This window comes from Anopheles marshallii, chromosome 3, assembly GCF_943734725.1.
Source record: "Anopheles marshallii chromosome 3, idAnoMarsDA_429_01, whole genome shotgun sequence".
NCBI classification, from domain to species: domain Eukaryota; kingdom Metazoa; phylum Arthropoda; class Insecta; order Diptera; family Culicidae; genus Anopheles; species Anopheles marshallii.
Genome location: NC_071327.1, coordinates 35256019 through 35277632, shown reverse-complemented (window position 1 = coordinate 35277632; position 21614 = coordinate 35256019). Strand labels below are relative to the sequence as shown.

The 21614-nt window shown below is 38.5% G+C and overlaps 1 protein-coding gene across 1 annotated transcript in view; it reads left to right on the top strand.

Moving 5' to 3' along the window:
• The window catches only part of LOC128711925 (netrin receptor UNC5C-like), a 34018-nt gene that overhangs the window by 7603 nt on the left and 4801 nt on the right, over window positions 1-21614 (top strand). The window contains exons 8-9 of the mRNA XM_053806817.1: window positions 10589-10714; window positions 18483-18828. Coding sequence (XP_053662792.1) covers window positions 10589-10714; window positions 18483-18828 — 472 coding nt within the window. The remainder of the gene's footprint in view (window positions 1-10588; window positions 10715-18482; window positions 18829-21614) is intronic.

Here is a 21614-nt window from a genome sequence, read left to right as displayed (position 1 = left end):
GAATACCATTAAATGAGTCTTCTCTACAACAATACTATCGTACACGCGTAACGAAGCTAAAATTTTACGCACATACCATTGCTTCAACTTTCTCCCGCACTCCTGTGCTTTGAAAAGGCACGTACTCATCCTTAACGAACGGAAATCTGGACTTCCACTGCAAAAAAAACGAAACAGCATAGGAAAGACATCCTCTTACGACATTTACTGAACTTCTTTGCGGAATAGCTCTTGAAATAATTCTCATCCCTGGCAGTCAGACACGCTAATGAGATTATCAAATACAATGTCGTTGCTGAAAATGATTGAAAGACTAGATAAAAAAGAGCGAAAATGTCACGATCCAGATTGTAAAGATTGGGATGACAACTGCAAAATACGATGTAAAGGGACAATCTAAAAAAATACACTCTGCACACTGAGCTTTAATGAAACCCTTGGAAAAAATACGCTCAACCGAAGGCACAAACAATCTCCAAGTGGCTGATACGTTGGTAAAACCATCAGTGGAAAGAAAGTGTTTTTAGCACCTTTTGCTGCCAAGTGCAAAAACCAAAGTCACCTCAAGTAGCCAGCTCAGGCGCTTTCAATTATGCCTAAAGGACACAGCAGGACACATTTACCCGATGGTTTCCCGATGCTTCGGCACTTCAGCACGACATAAATCCTGGAAAAGGTACGACATAAATCATGTTAACCCAGGTCTATCATAATTCAATTTTCTCTCGCAGCATGGAGTCCAGATCATGTTGAATGAGAAAAAAATATCCATTTTTGGTATGCTTTAAGCAATTCAAATACAAGCGATCTGAAAAACTTTTCAACAATAAACTACTTCGGGACGGTTTTTGCAACGGCTTGATTTAATAATGATTCTGCTACACTGCAGCGTGATATTTTTATTTGCCTAGACTAAAACACAGGAACCGATAGATAAGAAGAACATTGTAATAAACAAGCATTAAATCCAAATTTACCACTCTAAACACGCTACGGGATTAGAGCATTGAGTGCGTATTTACTCTGTGCGTTCGGTGACCTGCACACTTTTCTGAACCTCCGCCGGCGTAATCATTCTAGAGATACCATTTATGGATTTCCATCCGTGATTCATTATGCCAAATTAACAGCCCATCATCTACAGCGGGAAACGTCCACGTGAAAATAGCGCCACCGACAGAGGGTGAAATATAATTAATGATGCGAAAAGAAGCAGCTTCGTTACGCTATTTCCGTCAGCACTTTGTCGATCCCTGTCCTATTTGATAAAGGATAGATCAGCGCGTTGTTCGGTGCGTGAATGATGGTAATTTTTTATCGGTAATGGAATCATAAATTTGGTTAACGTATTTGCACAAGGACGTAAAACAAAAACACCACGCAACAAAAGAAACGAACGCTATAAAACCTGCAGTAAGACAAATCATATAAGATGGCATTTTTTGTTTTGTTTTCATTTTTTCATTCGCTCTAAGTGTTTGCTGAACTTGCGTGATGATAAATGTTATGTGTTTTTTTTTCACCTGACATTTGTAACAGTGACACATTACAACATCGAGCATATGCTCACCTTATGTAAGGACACCTCAAAAAACGGAAAGTGAAGAACTTTATGTTTGATACATGTAATAAAAAAGTGTCAGCAACATTATTTTCAGGAAATTTAAAACAAATGTCATCATCATGTTGAGAACAGAATGAACTAAAAGGGTGTAATGATAGCCCATTTTTCAATTCCTTTAATAAAATGAACTATTTCTACAAACAAAAATCTGCTCTACTACTTTCAAAAATACCTTTAGGAAGGAATTTTTTGTTAGTATTCTAAACGACGCACAAACGACTTCATTCATGGCCTAAAAAGTGTTTCAAACAACACCCAAATTTGATTCTCCAGTGCTTGCTGCTAGTAGCCAAAAGTATAGCACTCCATAAATTTTCCGATCAACTATCGAAAAGTTCAGTTCGAACCTAGTTCATGTGCTCTATACAGTTTACTTTCTCCCTCTCAACTTTCAAGGCGCCATATCGTCCATATCCACTAGCATATTGCAGCATAATATCGATACATTGTTGTATCTGGTATGCGTCAATGTTCTAAGACCGGCTCAAAATGGGGTACGATTGATCTCCCCACTTTGATGTTGCCGGTTACAATACCTTCGCACGGAGGAAACGCCAGATGCTCCAATAACCTACCACTAGTAAGTGCTATACATGGGCGATATCATCTCAAATTCAATTTAAGGAACTAATTCGATACGCATGGTGAATAAATGTAAACGAATGGAGATAATTTCTATCGTTAGATTCGTACTCAACGCTATCAACTTTTAAAGGTGTGATTATGTACTACATGTATTCAAATAATGTATTAATGTATTAACCCACGTATTACTCAAATCTATTATATGAAAAAGTTTTGTAAACTGGATATTTTTTATGAAATCGTAACATTTGTTACTTTTCTCTTTCTATCTATTGTAAGCAACTATCTATTTGGTCCATCTCCATTGCATAGATAAATTACATTAACTAATCCTTTAGCTCAATAACTTCAACATCACTCATTATTGATGCATGAAGTGCAGCATTCACACTCAAAATATACACAAAGTGTGAATAATAAACAAACACACCCGGCTAGAAGCAGTTGTTCTAAACGGTTGGTTTACAAGACACATGCTGATCATTTCAAGTTGGCTCTAACAAACAAGACCAACTGCTTGAAAAACTAGTTCTTGAGAAAGGAAGAGAAAACCTTCAAATCATCACAAGAAATTGGATGAACACCATCTCAATCATTGCATCGGAAATGCTACTGTCACTGCATAACCTCCATAACGAAGTCAAAACACAGATCGCTGCTTTCGTTAAAAATTGTTTTACTTGCAACCGTCAGAACACGCCATAAACTAACCCAGAAGGACATCGGACACCCCGTACACCAAATTCGAACCAAATGTCGAAGAAGAAAAAAATATACTTCCACAAACATTAATTGCTGTTGATGATTTACACACGAATCGGACGAGGTTTTGAGCTCGCCTAAGTTTAGAATTCGTTTTCCACTTCATCATCGGAAACATTGGAAACCGCTAACTGCGGAAGATGACTATTTCTCTTGTTCGTATGTCGTCAACCGAGACGACATCATTAATTATCGGTAAAATTTCGACGCGAAGAAATTGATGATGAAGTGTCTTCGTGGAAGCCATGCGTTCATCAATGTCACAAACATTGCTATACCACAGAGCACAAAGAAAATCTATCACTATATGGGATGAAATGGTTAGTTCAACATTCCGCATAGACCATCGTTTTATGGAATACTTCACTAGAATGCGAAAACACGTCTACTACTGTGTCATTGTTATTTATTAGTGCGAGACAACAGCAGTGTAATCAACATATTAGTTGAGTTAAGTAAGTTGAGGAGTTAATTGGGGCTGGTAAAACATATTAAATAACGCTTTTGTTAGTGGGACATACATTTGTACACTATGCAACAGTGAATTTTAAAATCCTCACAAATAAACGTAGTAAACGTCCACGAACTGACTAACACTGGCCTTTGGATGACCCTTTTTGGTGCTATCTCGAATGACACCATTCGATATGTTTCATAAACGGAACGAAAAACAACAACAAAACCTGCGCAATATGGAAGACCAACGATTATCATAAAATGATAACATTTTCATCAAACTAAACTATCAACCTCCCCATTAATGGCGGCCGTGCGCCTTCAAATTTTCGTTGATGATTCTCGCCCATTTGCTTGGTGCAGATAACAGCCGAAAAGGCAAACCACATTGATATTCGGAGAAGCAGAGACCGACTGAGGACTGAACGGAGAGAAAGGACGCGAAATACCAGATGGAGACTTATCTTATCTTCAACCCATCAGTAGACTGACAGTGAACATTGGCCCTCGAAAAAGTCCAACGAGTTGGAAGCCAAATTACGACAACGATTTCCCATTAGTGTCGCCAAAGAATATTGTCCGGGCAAACCGACCATTGCATGTCTAAAATGTGCATTACTACTGATACATCGATGCAAGTGAATTAAACAGTTCCATTCATCACTCGACACGTAAGGAACTACCAATGACTTTCTCTTGCCAAGATATTTTTTATCTATATGCCAAGGATTCATAGAATTGCTTCTATCTTTCAAAACAAAATGAAATACGTTAGTATCTCTTCATGATATTTGACACATGCACATTAGTCAACACCTGGCGTCCTGCATTCATCATCATTAAAAGTTGATGCTTTGTCAGTTTCATATGTCCAAACGGTAGGCCATAAATTAACATTTCTCTCAATGGATGATGGTTCCATATGTCATGCTACTTAAAGTCTACAACGCTATGCTTCCCGTGTGTTGGCTAACTCGACCACAGTTTTCGATCATGTAGATGTGCTCCCGTTGCGATGCTTGAACCGGATGGTGTCCGATCCGGATCCAGTCAATCGGGAATGAAATCGAGCGATTCAGTGCTGATTAGACGCGGTTCACAACACGCTACCGTGATGAAGGTGAATAGACTTTTGCATCGCTCCACCATCGTGCACCATGCAACGATCGTCATAGCGATTGGATCCAATCAGCAGAGGAGAGTTCCACTAGCTGCAGCATCTCTCTCTCTCTGGGAAATGAGAATAAATTTCCATAATTTTAATTAACCTAATCCTCGACAGCAGATACGCCCACCATCCACCAATTACGATTGACACCGTTTCTAGCAGGTTGCTTACAAACTTGATTGGATCGTACGTGGGTAGTTCGAACCGCAGTTTCATTCCTAGTTTACCGACGTTGAGGGCTGCGCACGGTTTTCATTTTTTATCTCGATTTCCTCATAATCACCGAAAGACTGTAAATATTTTCTATTAGATGTTTCCAGTTCGGTTTGGTTGAGTACTGCGGGACTCGATAAAACGGATTAAAATTGAGCTGTCTAAGCATTCCCTCAATCAAACAAGATACACTTTTTTATATACTTTCTTACATCCCCGGTTATTAATTTGCAGAAGGTTCATATAGGATGTAAATAGTATCCAAAGATTCAATCTACTCAATACCTAAGCCATTAAGATAAATATTGGGTTAATTCCCTTTAACAGTAATAAATACATTGAAATCTTTACATGTTCCTTTACATAATTGAAATTTATTAATATAATTCTTGTGAAAATTGCGTTAACGTCAAATTTAAAGTGATATAATGTATCGCACGAAGGGCGGCCCGGTGGCATGATGGTAGCGGCGCCGGTCTTCACACGAACGGACCGGACCAAAATCCCATCCGGGCCAATCCCCCGTAGCAAGGACTGACTATCCGGCTACGTGGTAAAATAAGTCGATACGGCCAGGCCGTTCTAACGGAAAAAAAAAATGTATCGCACGATATCAAGCAACGAATCGAGTATAAGTCACTCCTACGAATTTACAGTAATGCAGTATAAGTCCTGCATTCGTTACAGTAAGATCCTTGAAAAATTCAAGGCTCATGCAACTTATGATAATACACAAAACCAAACAGACTAGTAACATAAATGATTTTTTTTTTTAATTTAATACACATTGGTTAAATCTGTACTCGCACTGCTACGACACAAAATCAACAAAACAACAACCCACAGCGTTTTACCGTTTCGTTAGCCTTTTCTGGACATCTTATTGTCACATAACGCGAGCGTTTATTCCGCTACGCGTCTAACAACAAAGTAGGTGAGCCAGCATAATCTACTCCAAATTCCTTACGATGGTTGTAATCCGATATGTTCTTCGTTGTGACAAATGCAACAGTAAGCCTAGCTTACTTGAGCACATGATTAATTATACCATTTGTGTCGTTTAGATATTTCACGCTGATCAAACTTTTACCATCCACTGACCACGCACAGTTCATGGTAGTTTCGGCATTAGTAGTGCGGCGGTTTTACGTCCATTTTTGACAGCAAATTTACGTTCAATCCACTTTACCAACCAGCCGAACCCACACCGGCACATTAAACGATGTTTTATTGATGTTTATGCTCACGCTTCAACGCGATATCAACGAATGTATCGAATTTTAAGATTCAGCATAACTTAACAAATACAATAGTGGGTGTTTTCGATACGGGTGTTTATATGGTCGCTTAGAAATGCTGGATGACTTTCTACTTTGTAACCGTTTATGAAACAACTCGTATAACACTCCATAAAAATTACGATTATCCAAAAGGTCTGAAACGATTTTGGTTTATGTTGCTGATAAAGTGCATATCGAATTACCAAGCCAGTCGAATGCTAGGCACATCACAGATGTTGCATCCATGTTGTGCTGTAACTTAAGCGGTACGAAACATAGCTTATAAGTATGTTAGACAATATACCATGATTTACGACGTTAAGGAATTTATATGAATAGAAAGAAATAAACTAGTGTTTATTTAATAGCCAAAATTTAACCATTCTTTCACTAACGGGATACCTTAATTAAACAGCAATGGCTTTATTCGCCGGAAAAATAAACATTCGTTACTAGACATTTTTGCTATTAGAAACAAGTGATAATACCTCATCTCGTTTGAATCAAATATTAAATTATTCAAAAAACTGTCACATTCAATAATTTACTATCTTACTCAGCTATATACAGACAAGAAATACATTACCCTCGAACGAGATAAGATACAAACTCAGATTGCGACTGTACACAACCGCGAATGCAAAAGTGTCAAAAGAATAGTTAAATTATATGCCAGATCTAATTACCCTACCACACTCTCTGATTGCATTTTCCCAAACATCAAGGAAACATTTTTGCCGCATGTTTCCCCTGTGTATCTGACGCTGTATAATGGGTGCTCTTGTAATTTCCCAGCATTAACCCTCTAGACGGGTTGTGAAGGAATTATACGCACGTCTAGCATGGCTGACTTGCGATGTGCACGTGTCGCTTCGATGTCACGCTACTTGAGCGGCATTCCTTTGATTTTTTGGATTTGTTGTTAGCATTACTATAGTCATTTCCGGCACTAGACAATTTATTCACAGTTTACCAACCTCGACAGGACAACGGTACCTTGACAACGGTAAACATATCTTAGCGATATGTTTTTGCAATATTTTAAGTAAAATTTATTTTTTACCTATAAAAAAACATTATCCAATTCACATACCATTTCAAAAACAGTTGCGTTCAACTGAATAAATTTGCAAGCAATTGACAACATTCAGGAACACAGTTTTGGGCACAGATTTGAAATGCTGTTTTGCTGCAGTGACTTTTCAGGGTGCATCGGTCACTGTCATTTAACGAATGGATCATCAATATCAATAACGTTATTATGTTTGGTCGAGTGTTCATGATTGCATTTGGCAATACGTGTGGAAAGCAAGCCTATCCAGATCATCATATTTACCACATGCGACCGAAAGCTACTAGCGCTTTTCTGCGATTGCATATACACCCGATGGCCATGCTGCCTACCCCGGAACTCTGGGCGGAGTGACCAACACTCTTGTCCTAATTTATCGTATGTTCGATCATGCTGATGCTGGTCCAACGTTCACGTCCTTGCAACAAATCCATTAAAAAGCGTAAATGAGTTCGGTGCAGAATGATACCAATATTGACAAACCTTAATTGAGTTGGATGTAAAATCATCCCCTGGCCGAGTTCACCATGTCCACCACACGCAGAACACGCAGCATTTATGGCATTGTGCCAATTTATGTTCGGGCTTTCGTTGAACCCTCATCATTTGACAATAATTGCGTTATCAACGACGGGTATGTTTATACTTTCAATCATGTACATCGTCATCCTCTGCAATAGCCTCGTCGTAAGCAGTGTATCCTATCATTGGTAAAGCAATAAAATTTTACCGACTGATATATGAATGTCCACCGACAACAGAGAGCAACCATGCATAGAATGTGGTTGTTTAAATGTGATACATGTAATAAAATCGAGCCATGATATGGTTTGCAAACATAGCGTTTAACAACATCCCTGTTCTGGTTTAATCATATGTTGTAAGTTCGATAGTGGGCAACAATAGACAGTACTGTGTGTTGTGGCCATTTATCCGGAGTTGGAAAAATTTGAAACGTTAGTTTTGCATACAGCGCCAAAACTTAATCATATACCGATTTCCCGAAAGCTACGAAACTGACTCAAATGTTTATAGTTGCTCAAAATAAGACATGGCTTCCTAAACTTTTATGTTCATTAATTCTTTTATGAGAATTTAATGGGATAAACTGCATAGTATATCAGTTAGTAGTTTGGTTTTGTTAATTGCCATGTAATGACCACAAAATGCTTGTCATATTACTATTTTTTTTCATCGCCGTTGTATCTGGAAACGGTTTAAAATGTAGCTTTAATTTTCGGCAGGTTTACAGTTAACAGTTTGTACCGACCCACGAAACACGAAACAACCAAATGAGCCAAATCCGTGGGATTGCGAGGAAACCTATTATTAATCCACATTCATCATTGACCAATCCGAATCGATTAAGGTCTCGTCGTAAGGTCTCCACAGCGTTTCCAAAATTGTTCCACGTTTCCGATTAACAGCCCCACCACAGTTCCTTGTGTTTTTGTCGTAGCTCAAGACGTCCAGCTGAGACTAAATTACCTCCCATCGGTTGTTCAACAAAACGCGAACACATCATTCTCCGTTGCCGATGGCCGAGACGAAACAGCTGATTTACGAGCTCCGGGCGCATTTGTCGGCGAAGCAGCGAAAAACAAACGGTACTACCACGGATAGGCACAGCCGGTGAAACACACGGCTACACTAAACTGGCGTACCCAACCTTCAGCGAAATAATTTAATCTCAACCGTTTAATCAATCGACACAGGTATTAACGAGACAGGTAACAGTCTATTATTGTTTATTACCGTTGAAAACTGTCTGGCTGAGCACATTGACCGACTTCGAATGGCTAATACTGTGGCATGTTTCAGAACTATGCGGCATCCCGAATGCCAAGCCTCCAGTGTCCGTGGATATGGATCTACGAAACCCCGACGGGCCACACCGTGAGCGACCTTTCACAACTTGTGCGCACTGGCCACCGTTGGATGATTTAAGAATCTGATAAAAACATGCCTAAAACCTTCGGGAGAGCCTTTTCGTTGTAAATGGACCTTGTGCACCTCACAGCGTACGGCTAAGCGGTGTCCAATATCCCACTCTATAGTGCTCTCCCGCAGCTTCTCAATTGATTGTTAGACACACGAAGATGAAAATTATCGAACATATGTTCTCTTTAATACATGCAGCATAGGCGATGAAATCTTCGAAATAATTCTGAGAATGTTGTTTGGTAGAATGAAGATGCTCGGAACATTGATTAAGCTTGATGCTCAATGCAATTTTTTTAATAAAATAGTATTGGTTAAGAATCGGTTATGGTTTTTTTTTCAAGCAATTAGAGCATTAGTGCGCAGTTCTACGCCAACGATTCCTAACTATATCGGTACGGGCATTGTAAACGTTCCGCTTGTGTGCCTATTTACCCTTTAAGAGTAATGTTTGCATTACCACAAATAACCATTGCACGAACGAGTAATCTAAATCATAATTTTTGTTGTTACTTTAGCGATACTACACCCGGTTCTATGAGATTTAACCACTGCTTGAACATAAATCCTATCAAAACAACGCAGTTCATTGACGTAGCATAGTTCGCGCATGTATTGTGTGTACCAATCCATGAAGAAAACTACATGTTATCAAAAAACCGATTAGCGTACATATTTTTCTTCGTTGATAAGCAAGTACTTTCAACATGAGTTTATCAAGTAGCTGAGTTGGTAGGTGCCAAAGTAATCAATTTTTGTATAAATTGGTTTTCATTTTATACTACCCCACACGCCCATTGACTTTTACATTATAAATATAACTATTAACTTACATAAACACCTAAACACCAAACATGTTGTAGAAAGGAAACACATCACCCTGTCACAACGTATTTCCTATGGTTGAATCATGATTGGTTTCTTATGTCGGTGTCATAATGCTGTCACACACCGCTGTTGATAGTTATTGAATCCAGAAACATTCCCCATATGCCTTAGACACCTTTTTAATTGCCAGTATATGATGGTACTATAAAGAAATAACAGCATGGATCGTTATTTCTACTCATTTTTCCCGTATCTTTCGGTTTTGGCTTAACTTCCTGCCAAGAGCGGGAGCAACGTGGTCAACAGAAAGACTATTGCTGGCGATGGTGTTCCCGGTGCTATTTCCTTGCGTATGATTTTTCATGGAAACGGAAACATTTTTATAAAAGGAAGTATTAAACCCAAAACAGAATGAAGAGTAGTTAATTAAAAGTCAAAACAATGACGATGACAGTTGAGGATTTTCTCAAAAGGTGCAAACACATGTTATACATATAATCGTGGGAAGAGTGGGAGCGTTATTCGCTTAGTTATTTAAAATCAAATTGCTTTTTTTATATTTCTTTTCACATACGTCAGAACAATATATTTCAATTTATTGTGCAAAAAGTGCATAGTTTATGATACCATTTATATTTCTGATGCTTGTCTCATTGCAGATTCCAGTTGGTATATGTATCTATGGGTCACATTAATCGCCGCATTCAGCTTAGGAATTTTGTTTGCCGTTTTAAAATTCATCCGAAGGAAGAAAACCATTCCAGCTTATAATTTGGCTCATTCAGGTAAGTTGAACTGCAGATGAACTCAGCATAATTTCCTTTTCTTTGCTCATCTTCCAACTTACGGGGTTCATTACGCCCCCCGAGGAATGCAAATCATGGTCAAAATGACCAATTGACGAGCATGCTTTTCAATTGGTGAAAGTGTGCACCTTCAAATGGCACTTAAATTGATACATTCTGTTTCCGAGTAGTACTATGAGCAAGCAACACTTCCACTAAAAGTGCTCTCCTCTTCGGCATTTGTAGAAAATTACAAACAATCATGACAAGCGGACTCATCGTCCCTCATCTCAAATTTGCAAAAAGCAGACATTTGCTACACATATTAATCAATCGTTTGTTGTGAATTGGTTGGTTTTTGCTAATTGATGAGAATGCCAAGTGAAAGGTCTGCAAAATATCGTTCGGAGAGTAACGGTTAGTCAAATTGATGCAACGGAGCGGTCCAGCAATGGTGGCTGGTTTATCTCACTTCCTTTACTGACCTGTTGGAAAAGGGATTTCACCCTTCTTATACTAACATCACATAAAACAGCTGGACGTGGACCATGTCGGAATGTAACGATTTACAAGACTTACGGTATCACTCACTGCAAATCAATCGTTTTCAACGGTCAGCAAATCATTGATTGAGCAATACACGCTTGCTAACCTTTTGCAGGTTGGGCATAGCACATGCTGATTGAGAAGAAAAAGGCGGCTCTCGCTGTGTTGTTTATGTTAAGCGTTACGTTAAAATGTAAAGCAGATTAACGATTGTCGATAAAAAAGGATCGATTGCAAGATGAAATATTTCCGAAAAACGAACTTAAGACTAGAGGTTGAGAATATTTATTCTTAAGCATGAAAAAGCACCGAACAGAACAGAAACAGAAGGTAAAGAAAACTTCACGGATAATAAATAACTGTGTCATTATTCGTTTAAGTGTTAAGTTATTTTAGGCTGTGCTGCTTGGAATCATTTTTGTAGGCAAATTATTAACTTTATCTCTTGGTAGAGTTATTAAATTTTCAAAATCTAAAATTAATGCAAACAGTCAAACTCAATTTATTCCACCTTCCCTTACAAAAATGTTTCTTTAAGAGTACCATTGCAGTTATACGAACACATCAACTTCCATTACCACTTCAATATGCACCAAACGTACAAAAGCATGTAAATAGCACACGCATGGATTGGCGTGGATAAAAACTAGCGCTCATAAACTCGTTTGTAAACATAATTCCTTCAACACTTCTACACGCTGCCATTTCGTTAGTTTGCTCACACTACGGGCGCTAAACGGTTCTTTTTTTAGCCAACCATAGTTCGCTCGCTGTGATGTTGGTTGGCAGTAACTGTCTGAATGCTGTTGCTTGATGTACTCGAAGCACTGAAGAAACAGTATTGGGGTTGTCTAGATGAATCCACTGGCTCTTAGTTACCGCCTGGAAGTCTATCAGAGCACAGTAAGTGAGTTTTACGAATGATTGCTCAACAACAGTATCCCGGCTAGTTGTTAGTACTGAGTGCATTTATTTTTGCAGTATATGCGTGTTTTGTATAAAACAACATTCAAAGAGGCGCTTCTAGAACGACCTTCATTTGAAGCACGATTGTACTTCTTCTGTTTTATGTTCAATTTTTGGATAGTTTAAAAAGTGAACAGAAGTCATAGACATCACAATCACAGTGTAATTTAAATAATTTATTCTTCTTGTTTTTTTCTAAAGCTAAGTTTCTTCCATAATTAAGCTTATATTAAATTATTATTCCCTGAAAACATGACAGATGGCATATAAAATTGATGCATGTGAATGTCTAAAATCAATCCTTCAACCGGTTATCTCTTCGCAATGGAAATTTGTATTAATATATTGATTTTTAATCACCCAATCTTTCAGCTTTAGAACATATCCATCCTTCTAACCATACGCCGTTTGAATGAATAATACTGATCGTGTGTGTTCAGTGCGTGTGTGATTTTAGTACAAAAAAAAACAACCGTTTATCAAGACGTTGCGCCAGAACGATAGTTTTAATTATTATTCAAGGTAATCAGTAAGCCTAACGGATATGCTTTAAGTCTAGAAGAGCAGAATGCAACAAAAAGAATTCAAATATTCTATGAATATGTAATGTTAATCTCTAGTTAATGCCCAATGCCACTTCACCAGGCACATATCCAAGCACATACTTCTACGTTGATTCATTTGCATGCGCATTACATAGAATTGAAATTCGATATACCTTTTCAATTACACCAGATTATCCGCCAAACAGGTTTGTCTTAAACATGTATAAACATTTTTTGCTTGCGCCAGTGTAATGACTGAAGTTATGCCTGATCATAATATTTTCATAATATTTTATTCAATTTTTCCCTGTTGCGTTTGTTTGACCTGAACAACGGTTATGAAAAATACCTACGAATTTAGCAATATAATTCCAGTTTCGAAATGCAACTTGTTTTCAAGCAGCTGTCGAACACATTTAACGACAAACTACTAATCGTTGTTAAATGCCCATAAATGTGTGTTCTTTCTGGCCAAAAACTGATAAAAGGTGGACAGCGAACAAATCAGCAAAAATTTGCATAATTAACTATCACTTAACTACTCACCCCTGAGTAAAATCCATTATCGGTTTGTTTTAAGCTGAGATGGTAAAATTAGAGTCAACGATACATTTATGTTGTTTACGACATGTTTTACGTATCTTCCCGACCCGACTTTTAAAAGCTTTCACACAATCTTTACTTACCATTTTGCTGCCAACCTGATATCAACAAATGCTTCAAGTATTTCCGTCTTTTATCGAATATATAGAATGGTTTGCTAAAGCAAGCCCAGTTTCATCTGTTTTTCGATTTCGTTCCTCGCGTGATACTGTGACCTTTCCCTTGTGTGACTCATTAGTCATTCCACGCCTACCTAATAACTTCTTCTTGCTTGAGATCATCTTACACGTAGGGAGCACCAAATGAAGAAATTAACCTTCACGGTTAGCCCGTTTGATTTTCAGTCACCTAATCGGAGACTGCATCACCAGTGTGTTCTGTCTTTTGTCACGTTGACAACGATTGAACGGTTAACCCTCCTTGATAGAAACGTTCAACCTGGGTTACCAGTATGCAGTATGACATGCATGACATGTACAGCACAGCAACATATTTATGATACCAGATTCTTGGCACCGAATCTCCCGCTGGAGCACTTTCTTTGACACCTACGTTAGGGACTTTTTGTTGTACAAAAAAGAGAGACTAGAAAATTGATTGATGAGCATTTGAAAGTTTGTCGAAACGTCGCATCACCTAGACGAATCTCTTAACAATGAATTAATCTTACAAATTTTCCACTGTACGAACATAGGCATTCCTTTTACTCATAGGTACTTCAGTTTACAAATGGTTATTAAATTTAATTAAATTGCTTTAAATTGTTTGCAATGCACGAACAACAATTATGAAAATAATAATCAACAGAGTTTTCTATACCCAGTGGTTTAAAAATTGTCATCTCACAATTTTTTCCACAAATCTTCGTATTACGTTTCATTCGCAGCAACAAATATCATATTAAAAGGTGTGTGGACAATTTATCTAAAATGTTGTATTGTTATGATCAATTGCGTATAATTTATCCACCACCGTAAAAACCTGAGTGCAACGTTAACCTTCGTGAATTACACAATATTACTAGAATGAACGATATGCTTGGATGAAAAAATCCAGTGAACTCTAGGGAAATTAACGACCAGTTTTACCTATTCGAAAATCCGATTACAAAACTTCTGATTGCGGATTACGAATAATACGGACAAATTCGGAACAATTTGAAAGTATTACGAGAAATTAATATTTTAGTAGAAATATTCTAAAGTAGTCAGTGCCGAATTTAAGATATTTCTTTGTTCAAGGTACGGAAGCACAAACGCAAGCACAAAAAATAAAACCCCAAAAACAATAGTTTCAGTCCAAAAGCTATGTTTCAAATGCACCGATTAAAGTAATACATTTCAAAAAACCCTTTGCAGACATTTGATTAATGGCAGTTTAATTCCGACAAACAACCGGATCAAAAATCAACTACTCTTTTGAGTCCCTATATTGCTCTCCCCGTATGTATTCATTGTTTCGTTAGTCAAACCATTCATGTTGAATGCTTTAAATTCCATCTGCACATGATTTATGATGGAGATACGTTTCGCTGAACGAAAACAGCGGAAGTTGTTGTTTGTGGCTCTGGCATCAAGACGTCACACGGACGATATCTGTCGACGATATATTTACACTTTACCGATGTCTCCAACATTCACTCTCACTTCGAGAATAAATAAATTTTTGCCTAAAATTTATAGTGCGACAGCTGTGAGTACTGTGTGGCTGCTCACCTTCTTTTAATCCGTTTTGATTGATCGGACGAAATCACAGCATGTTGAAATGATTCAAACGTAAAAAGTCATGAAGTGTAATTTTTATATACATAATAACACCTTTTTTATACATGTTTCCGGCGTTACGTAATTAAATATTTACTCCAAAATATACAGCTCAGTACACACTTCATTTCGTACTTCTTTGCGCGTTAGCCAGTACAACTGATAAGTATGTCGCAAATTTATTTATAAACGGAAATAGCGTGGCAAGTCGATTCGTTCCATAGTGGTTGTGAATTTCAACATTTTATTTGACTGCGTATTTTATCGATAAGTGTGTATGTTTGGAAATGTTTAGCCAGTACCGACTGCCATCCCTATCGGATAGGAAAGGTTAGATATCATTTACGCCATCTTTTTTATAGCAAGATTAGTGAGAGCACGTGCATTGAAGTTATTTCTATTAATGTTATTCTGCGAGATTTTAATATACTTATTTTTTTTATTCAATAAGAACGGCCAGGCCGTATTGCTTAATATACTTAATTTAACTCGTTAAAGAATAATTCGCCCTAAAACATCTACTATCGTTCGCAATTTGATAATAAGTATGAGTTATCTCATGTGTTGCCATAAAGTTAAATACAGAATTCATTTGTGGCATTCTTTTACATTTAATAGAAATAAAAATTTCATTAATGACAATACAGTCCCTGGAGAATTTTGTTCATTTCCTTTTCCTTCAAAGTTACAATATTATGCCCTATCATGAGAACTTCAATTACTTTCTACATCGCATTTCGGAATTCCCTTTGCCATAAAAAGGAAATAAGTGCTGCATCAAAAACTGAACTAGTGATGACATGAAACGAGCTAAAAAAAACTGCTCATTCAGTACTACATTAATGAAGTCAGGACCTATGACGATTACAAAACTTTGGGGACAGGATATGAGATTGCTGATACCATCTCTGAAGAGTCGTTCTACGATAGTTAATGATCCGCTCGTTACTGCCATCCAAAACCACAGGACTGAAACTGTTCCAGCGCACCAGTACGATTCGCTTTAATTAAGAGTTCCTCAACAAAATGCGCATTATTTCGTTCCGTCATCTGTTCGACATTGTAAATGAACGAACTTTTCATTTCATTTGTCAGCAGCCTTACAACAGCATAGAAAAAAAAAACAAAAAACTTTTATAAATAGTTCGAATAACTATGTTATTTGCATTTTCTAAGAGTAAATTCATGTAAACTGTCAGATTATTGAACCAAATGATAACAGTGATAAATCACTATCTATTCCACAACAACAATCAAGTCGTTTGATTAACGCTGAAGTAACGTTTGGACCATCGTTTGCCATTCGTACATTTCGTTATCGCTTTCGCAGGCGATTAAAATATGATTTACAAATGTTCAGTTTGACAATTGGTGTGAAATGATTGATCGATTGAACGTAACAGTTTTACTTCTTTGCTTGTATTTAGTATTGTGCTCATAAATAAAATGTGAAAATAATGTTTGTTTAATCTCTTGAAACTGTGCTTTAGAGATTTTTTTCTAATAATCACAAACACCGTGCCATTGCATTTAATTACACCCTAAAAAAGTCATATAGTAGAAGTCGTATAGAAAGAAGTCATAGAAGTATGGGCTCAGTTAGAGCCATAGCTTATGTGCAGGTCATATCGTTGTGCTTTCATTTTTGCTACGAATCACTCAATCAAATTGAATAAACATAATAAAATTGTGCTTGTTTTTTTTTCGCATAACAAGCAAAACTTTAAACTATAAAAATACCCTTTCCAACGGGTAAAATTTAGCGTAACGAGCATTAGATTGCCTAGAACTCTTTTTGCTACTCGATGGTAAAATCTACACATTGGAGAAACTTTAGTCTAATATGAAGAGAAATCAGAGAACAGACTGTTACAAAACCTATGAAATCATCCAATCGTCTAGCTTTGCGAATTGACATACAAATTGACATCTAACTACAATCACAACTGAGCACATGACAAAATCATTTTGAAAGTGTTGAAAGCATGGGTTATTGTTTTGGCATATATTGACGAACATCAACCTGACGATGTCGTACCCCGGTTAGTAAATGACGTGTATAAGACTACAAAGACACATTGAACAGCAACGTAAATGATACAAACACCATTAAAATTTCGCGTCAAGAAAAATAAATTCATTATAACGATCTACAATAAATTAAGATAGCATATTTAATTTATCCTTTATTTAAATAGCATATACCTTTGTCCATGCCAAACATTCTATCAGGTTCGTAAATAAATTGTATACACTCGAAATGAGCATTACTTTTGTGTGCAACGGAATATTCCACTCGTCATATAAAGTTTATGGAAAAGATCCTCCTGCTCAACGATTGAAACGCCTAAACGGATTAAACTTATATAAGAGGGTTGAATAATTTGAAACGATAGTCCGAATTAGACTAATGGTAGCATATTTCACTTGCTTGTTAGTGGCCACATTGTTATTAATGGTGTTGCTGAGATAAACAATACATTAACACCGCTTTGAACATTTCGCCTTTTGTTGTGCAAACTTTCAAGTAAATGGTGTTTTTTCATCAAATAAACTACGTTACGCAAATATTTTATTGCTATGTAAAAAATGTTTGCATTGCGTAGTATTATAACCAGAAATATAACATTACTTTTAAAGCATATTCTGAAGTTTAAAATTGAATTAAAAAAGCAACCTCAATATACACATTTACTACAATTAAAATGCTTATCACTTTCACGCAAATTGAACCAGTGAAGCGTCAGTTTCAGTTTGAAGATATGTTTTTTTTTCAATTTCTTTAAACTCCTTCTGATCACCCACAATCACATTAAGAAAGTAAAATGCGCTGCAGATGCTGCCGCAGCAAAACTTCCTTCAGAATCATTAAGAGCTTGAAATAATCACCCCAAATTGCCTCCATTTGGGTAATTCCAGTTCGCTTTCATCTCGCGCTTGGGCAATTAACCTATTCGCACCCGTTCAAATTCCATCTACGGCAGATGGTATGCGGAAAGCTACATCGATTCATTTGTGCGCTAATGTTGGCGGGTACGGGCGTTCCAAGGCTCGGGCACTTTTGGAACGCATTATAAACTTTGGCAAGTGATTCTATTAAGCGTAAACCATCCTTAGAATCTATTGATACATTTTACATTGTGTAAGTCTGTTCCTTCATTTTTTTTCGATCTTCGATTAAAAACCTTCCCATATTAATGGGATTTCGTCAGAAGCTTATCATCCAGCAAAAAACGCTTCACATCTGTGGCTTTTATTTCACGAGCAATAAAACCCAATAGTCTCACATTTGATTTAACGAAAGTCATTTTTCTCCCTTTTTGGGATACTTTTTTTCATCCTCAGAAATGCCGACCGAATATTTCGCCAACGAGAGCAAAAAGCTGACCCATTTCCAGCCGGATCTGACGCAGAACACGGGCCCCATCAATTACGAGTACCCGATGACAGCGTCCCACCAGCCACCCTCCCATCTGGCGGGTCACCTACATCATCATCATCTGTCTTCGCTGCACCACCAGCACGGGAGCAGCCTGCTGGGCCCGGTGGTGGTCACCGGACACGGACAGCTTCATCCCCAGGGCCAATCGCAACAAGCGCCAACCCTTCCGATCGGGGGCCTTAAATCGTCATTGCCTTTGCCACGGTCCAATTCCGAGCACCATTACGACGTGCCCCATTTATGCAATAAGTAAGTTAAAGCAAAGCCCCATTTTCCCATCCTGGGTCCGCCCATCTTGAGCTGACGATCGATCTTCGGGAAAAGAAAATCGGACCGTAAGCGAGAACTTTGCCCAAAAGGACGTGTGATTAATTTCCACAATCAACAATAAACGGTCCACAGTGTGCTGATGGTGAAGGTGCAGGAGCTGGAGGGTAAAGAATCTTCTCCGGGTTTCGGTTTCAATTACGTGCCCAACGATTCTGTCCTTGCACATCAATTAAATAGCGTGAGATTCCATTTTCTTTTTCCGACACGACAAATACGTACTAATTACCCGGGTTGACCTTTTCCCTGATTCTTGCTAGAGTCACGGTCGGGAAAAGTTTAGCAATAGCTTCTCATTGGTTTGCAAGAACCGTTTGTCATTCAATTTTGCTGCCGAGAAAAGTCGATCTTGGTGGAATTTAGATCAATTTATATGCGCATTACTTCAATTATACACAGCATTTAACATATTTCCCATACCCAATACCAGCTGCTGCTGGACACTGAGGCTCTCAGCGATTAATTCAATTATTGTACATTCTTTGATTTGGTTTGCTCAATATTGAGTTTTCTACTACCAGATACGCTAATAGAATGCAAATCCACTTGTCACTGTGACGCAAACGGCAAACGGTTTCTTCACATTTGGACACGAGACTCGTGTTTCAAGGATAGTTTTGAATAATAACAGCTCACTCCAACCGGGAGACAAGTTCCATTTGATGCGACTCCTACAAAACCAGGAAGGCGCCATCATCTAGCTGGATCACTGCACAATTGTTTAATTACCCCGCTAAAAAGGAACACACACCTCGTTCCCTGCCGCGTTTCGTGTCTCGAGTGGTGGCCGTCAAAGTTGGCATTATTATTCAATTGATTGCATTCTAGCGGCCGGAGTCGGATTTTGCAGAGCGTTGCACAACTGCTTCGCATGTTCGCCGATATTGACTGCGTTTAGTGGTTTGATAAATGGTGTTCAATTACTACCGCTGTCGTAATTCATCGGCTCAAGGCACGCTAGCGACGATGGCGCATTCTGACGCGAGCAACCAGAAACTCGACACAAGATACACAACGAAACAGTAGCGATAGCGTTCCCTGACAACCGAGTGAACTAGGCCAAACAAGTAGAAGCGTTTTTTTGTTGTTGTTGTGGAGTCATTCGCGCATATCCTGGGACCGTGAGAAATCCATGCCTCGAAGCTATCGAAGCTTCACCGTTCTAGTCCGCTCGAGCATCTCGACATTGCCACGCTTTGCCACCATTTGTTGTGCTCGCTAATCTTCAATGCGCGGTGATCTGATTCAATTAATAATAATTTACGGTTTTAATTACGACATTTGTCATTTGGAGCCGGTGCATTAATCTGTCCAACTCCCGGGGGTCCATCCGAAGTGGGCTAGTGCTGCTCATACTTGCTGGTAACTTGCAGCTGCACCATAACTGCATAACCTGACGTTGGTTTTCTGTGCGAAGAAAGCGAAGAACAAAAATAACAAGACATAAAAACAAATTAACCGTCTCACCGTAACGGTCAAGCTTGTTTCTCTCTTACTATTTTTTCACTAACATGCCCTTTTGACCGAGGGGGACTATGTCTGTAGCCCTCGATGCTTTTGCAATTACCCGTCGGGATAGCTTGTCTTAATCTTACGCCCGTTCACTTACGATCAGCGGGACCTAGCGAGCGAAGGATTGCATGTTAACTTGAATAAATAGATACTTTAATTAGATACACACCCGAGCACCCGACGAGCAACTTCAAACACCGGTGCACTTGGGGTTTGAGGCACCAGGCACCCTGATATAGGCCAATGTGTCGGTGCGAAATTCCGTAACTCCGTGTCTATGCCTATCTATCCCCGCTGGCATGTTTGATTTCACTAGCTGCTTTTTTATGTTACGTTCGCCAAACCAAACTCCCTCGGACAGAAATAAATGAGTCGTAGGCTTAGAGTGTTTGCTTGCTTTTGAATTTAAATTATACCGCCAGAATTGTACCGGTGCACCCGAGCCTCCGGGGGTGTATCTTAGAAATTGGTTTCCCTATCGGGCAACCACATCGAACGGGCGGCCTTTCAAGAAAGTGTAAGGGTCAGGCTGAAACGAAATCTAATTGCCGTTTTCGATTAAGCGAGGGTTAGGACCTCGGGTACGAGTAATGAAGTAAATTCGTTTTTTTGTTGTTGTTCATGTCCCCAAACGCCAGACAACAAATATGCCACAATAATACGAAGCTCCGACAACGGCATAGCGTATTAACAGTTTAACATTTGACACCGTTCGAGTAACTGAAATGATCTTTTCTTAGTATCAGCAAGTCCTCTAATAGTTTAATCACCATTAAGCAAAGGCGGTTCCGGGCGTAATTGAAGACATATTTGAATTCCAAGCGAGTCATATCCAACAAACGAGCGGATTTGACTTTTAGTGCTATATTAGCCGTTGCTTGATTGCCAGGGTCGTTTAAACAAAAAACGCTCTCGTTTACGATCGTCCGCCGAGCGCCACATCGTAAGCAGTGAAAAGTCATAAGCAAGTGACATCTCAATTACAACCGGTTTCAGAATGGTACCACCATCCGTTGTCTTCCCCCTTTTGTTCCACAATCGCCAATCTTACCCCTTCGACGAAGGTACAAAAAAGGCGAACTATAAACATCCAATAAATTAAATTATGTTCCATCATCGCCCTAACACCAGCGGCAATATAAGTCGCGGCGGTGTTTTGAAAGTGCATCCGTAACGAGAACCCACGGAATTGATGA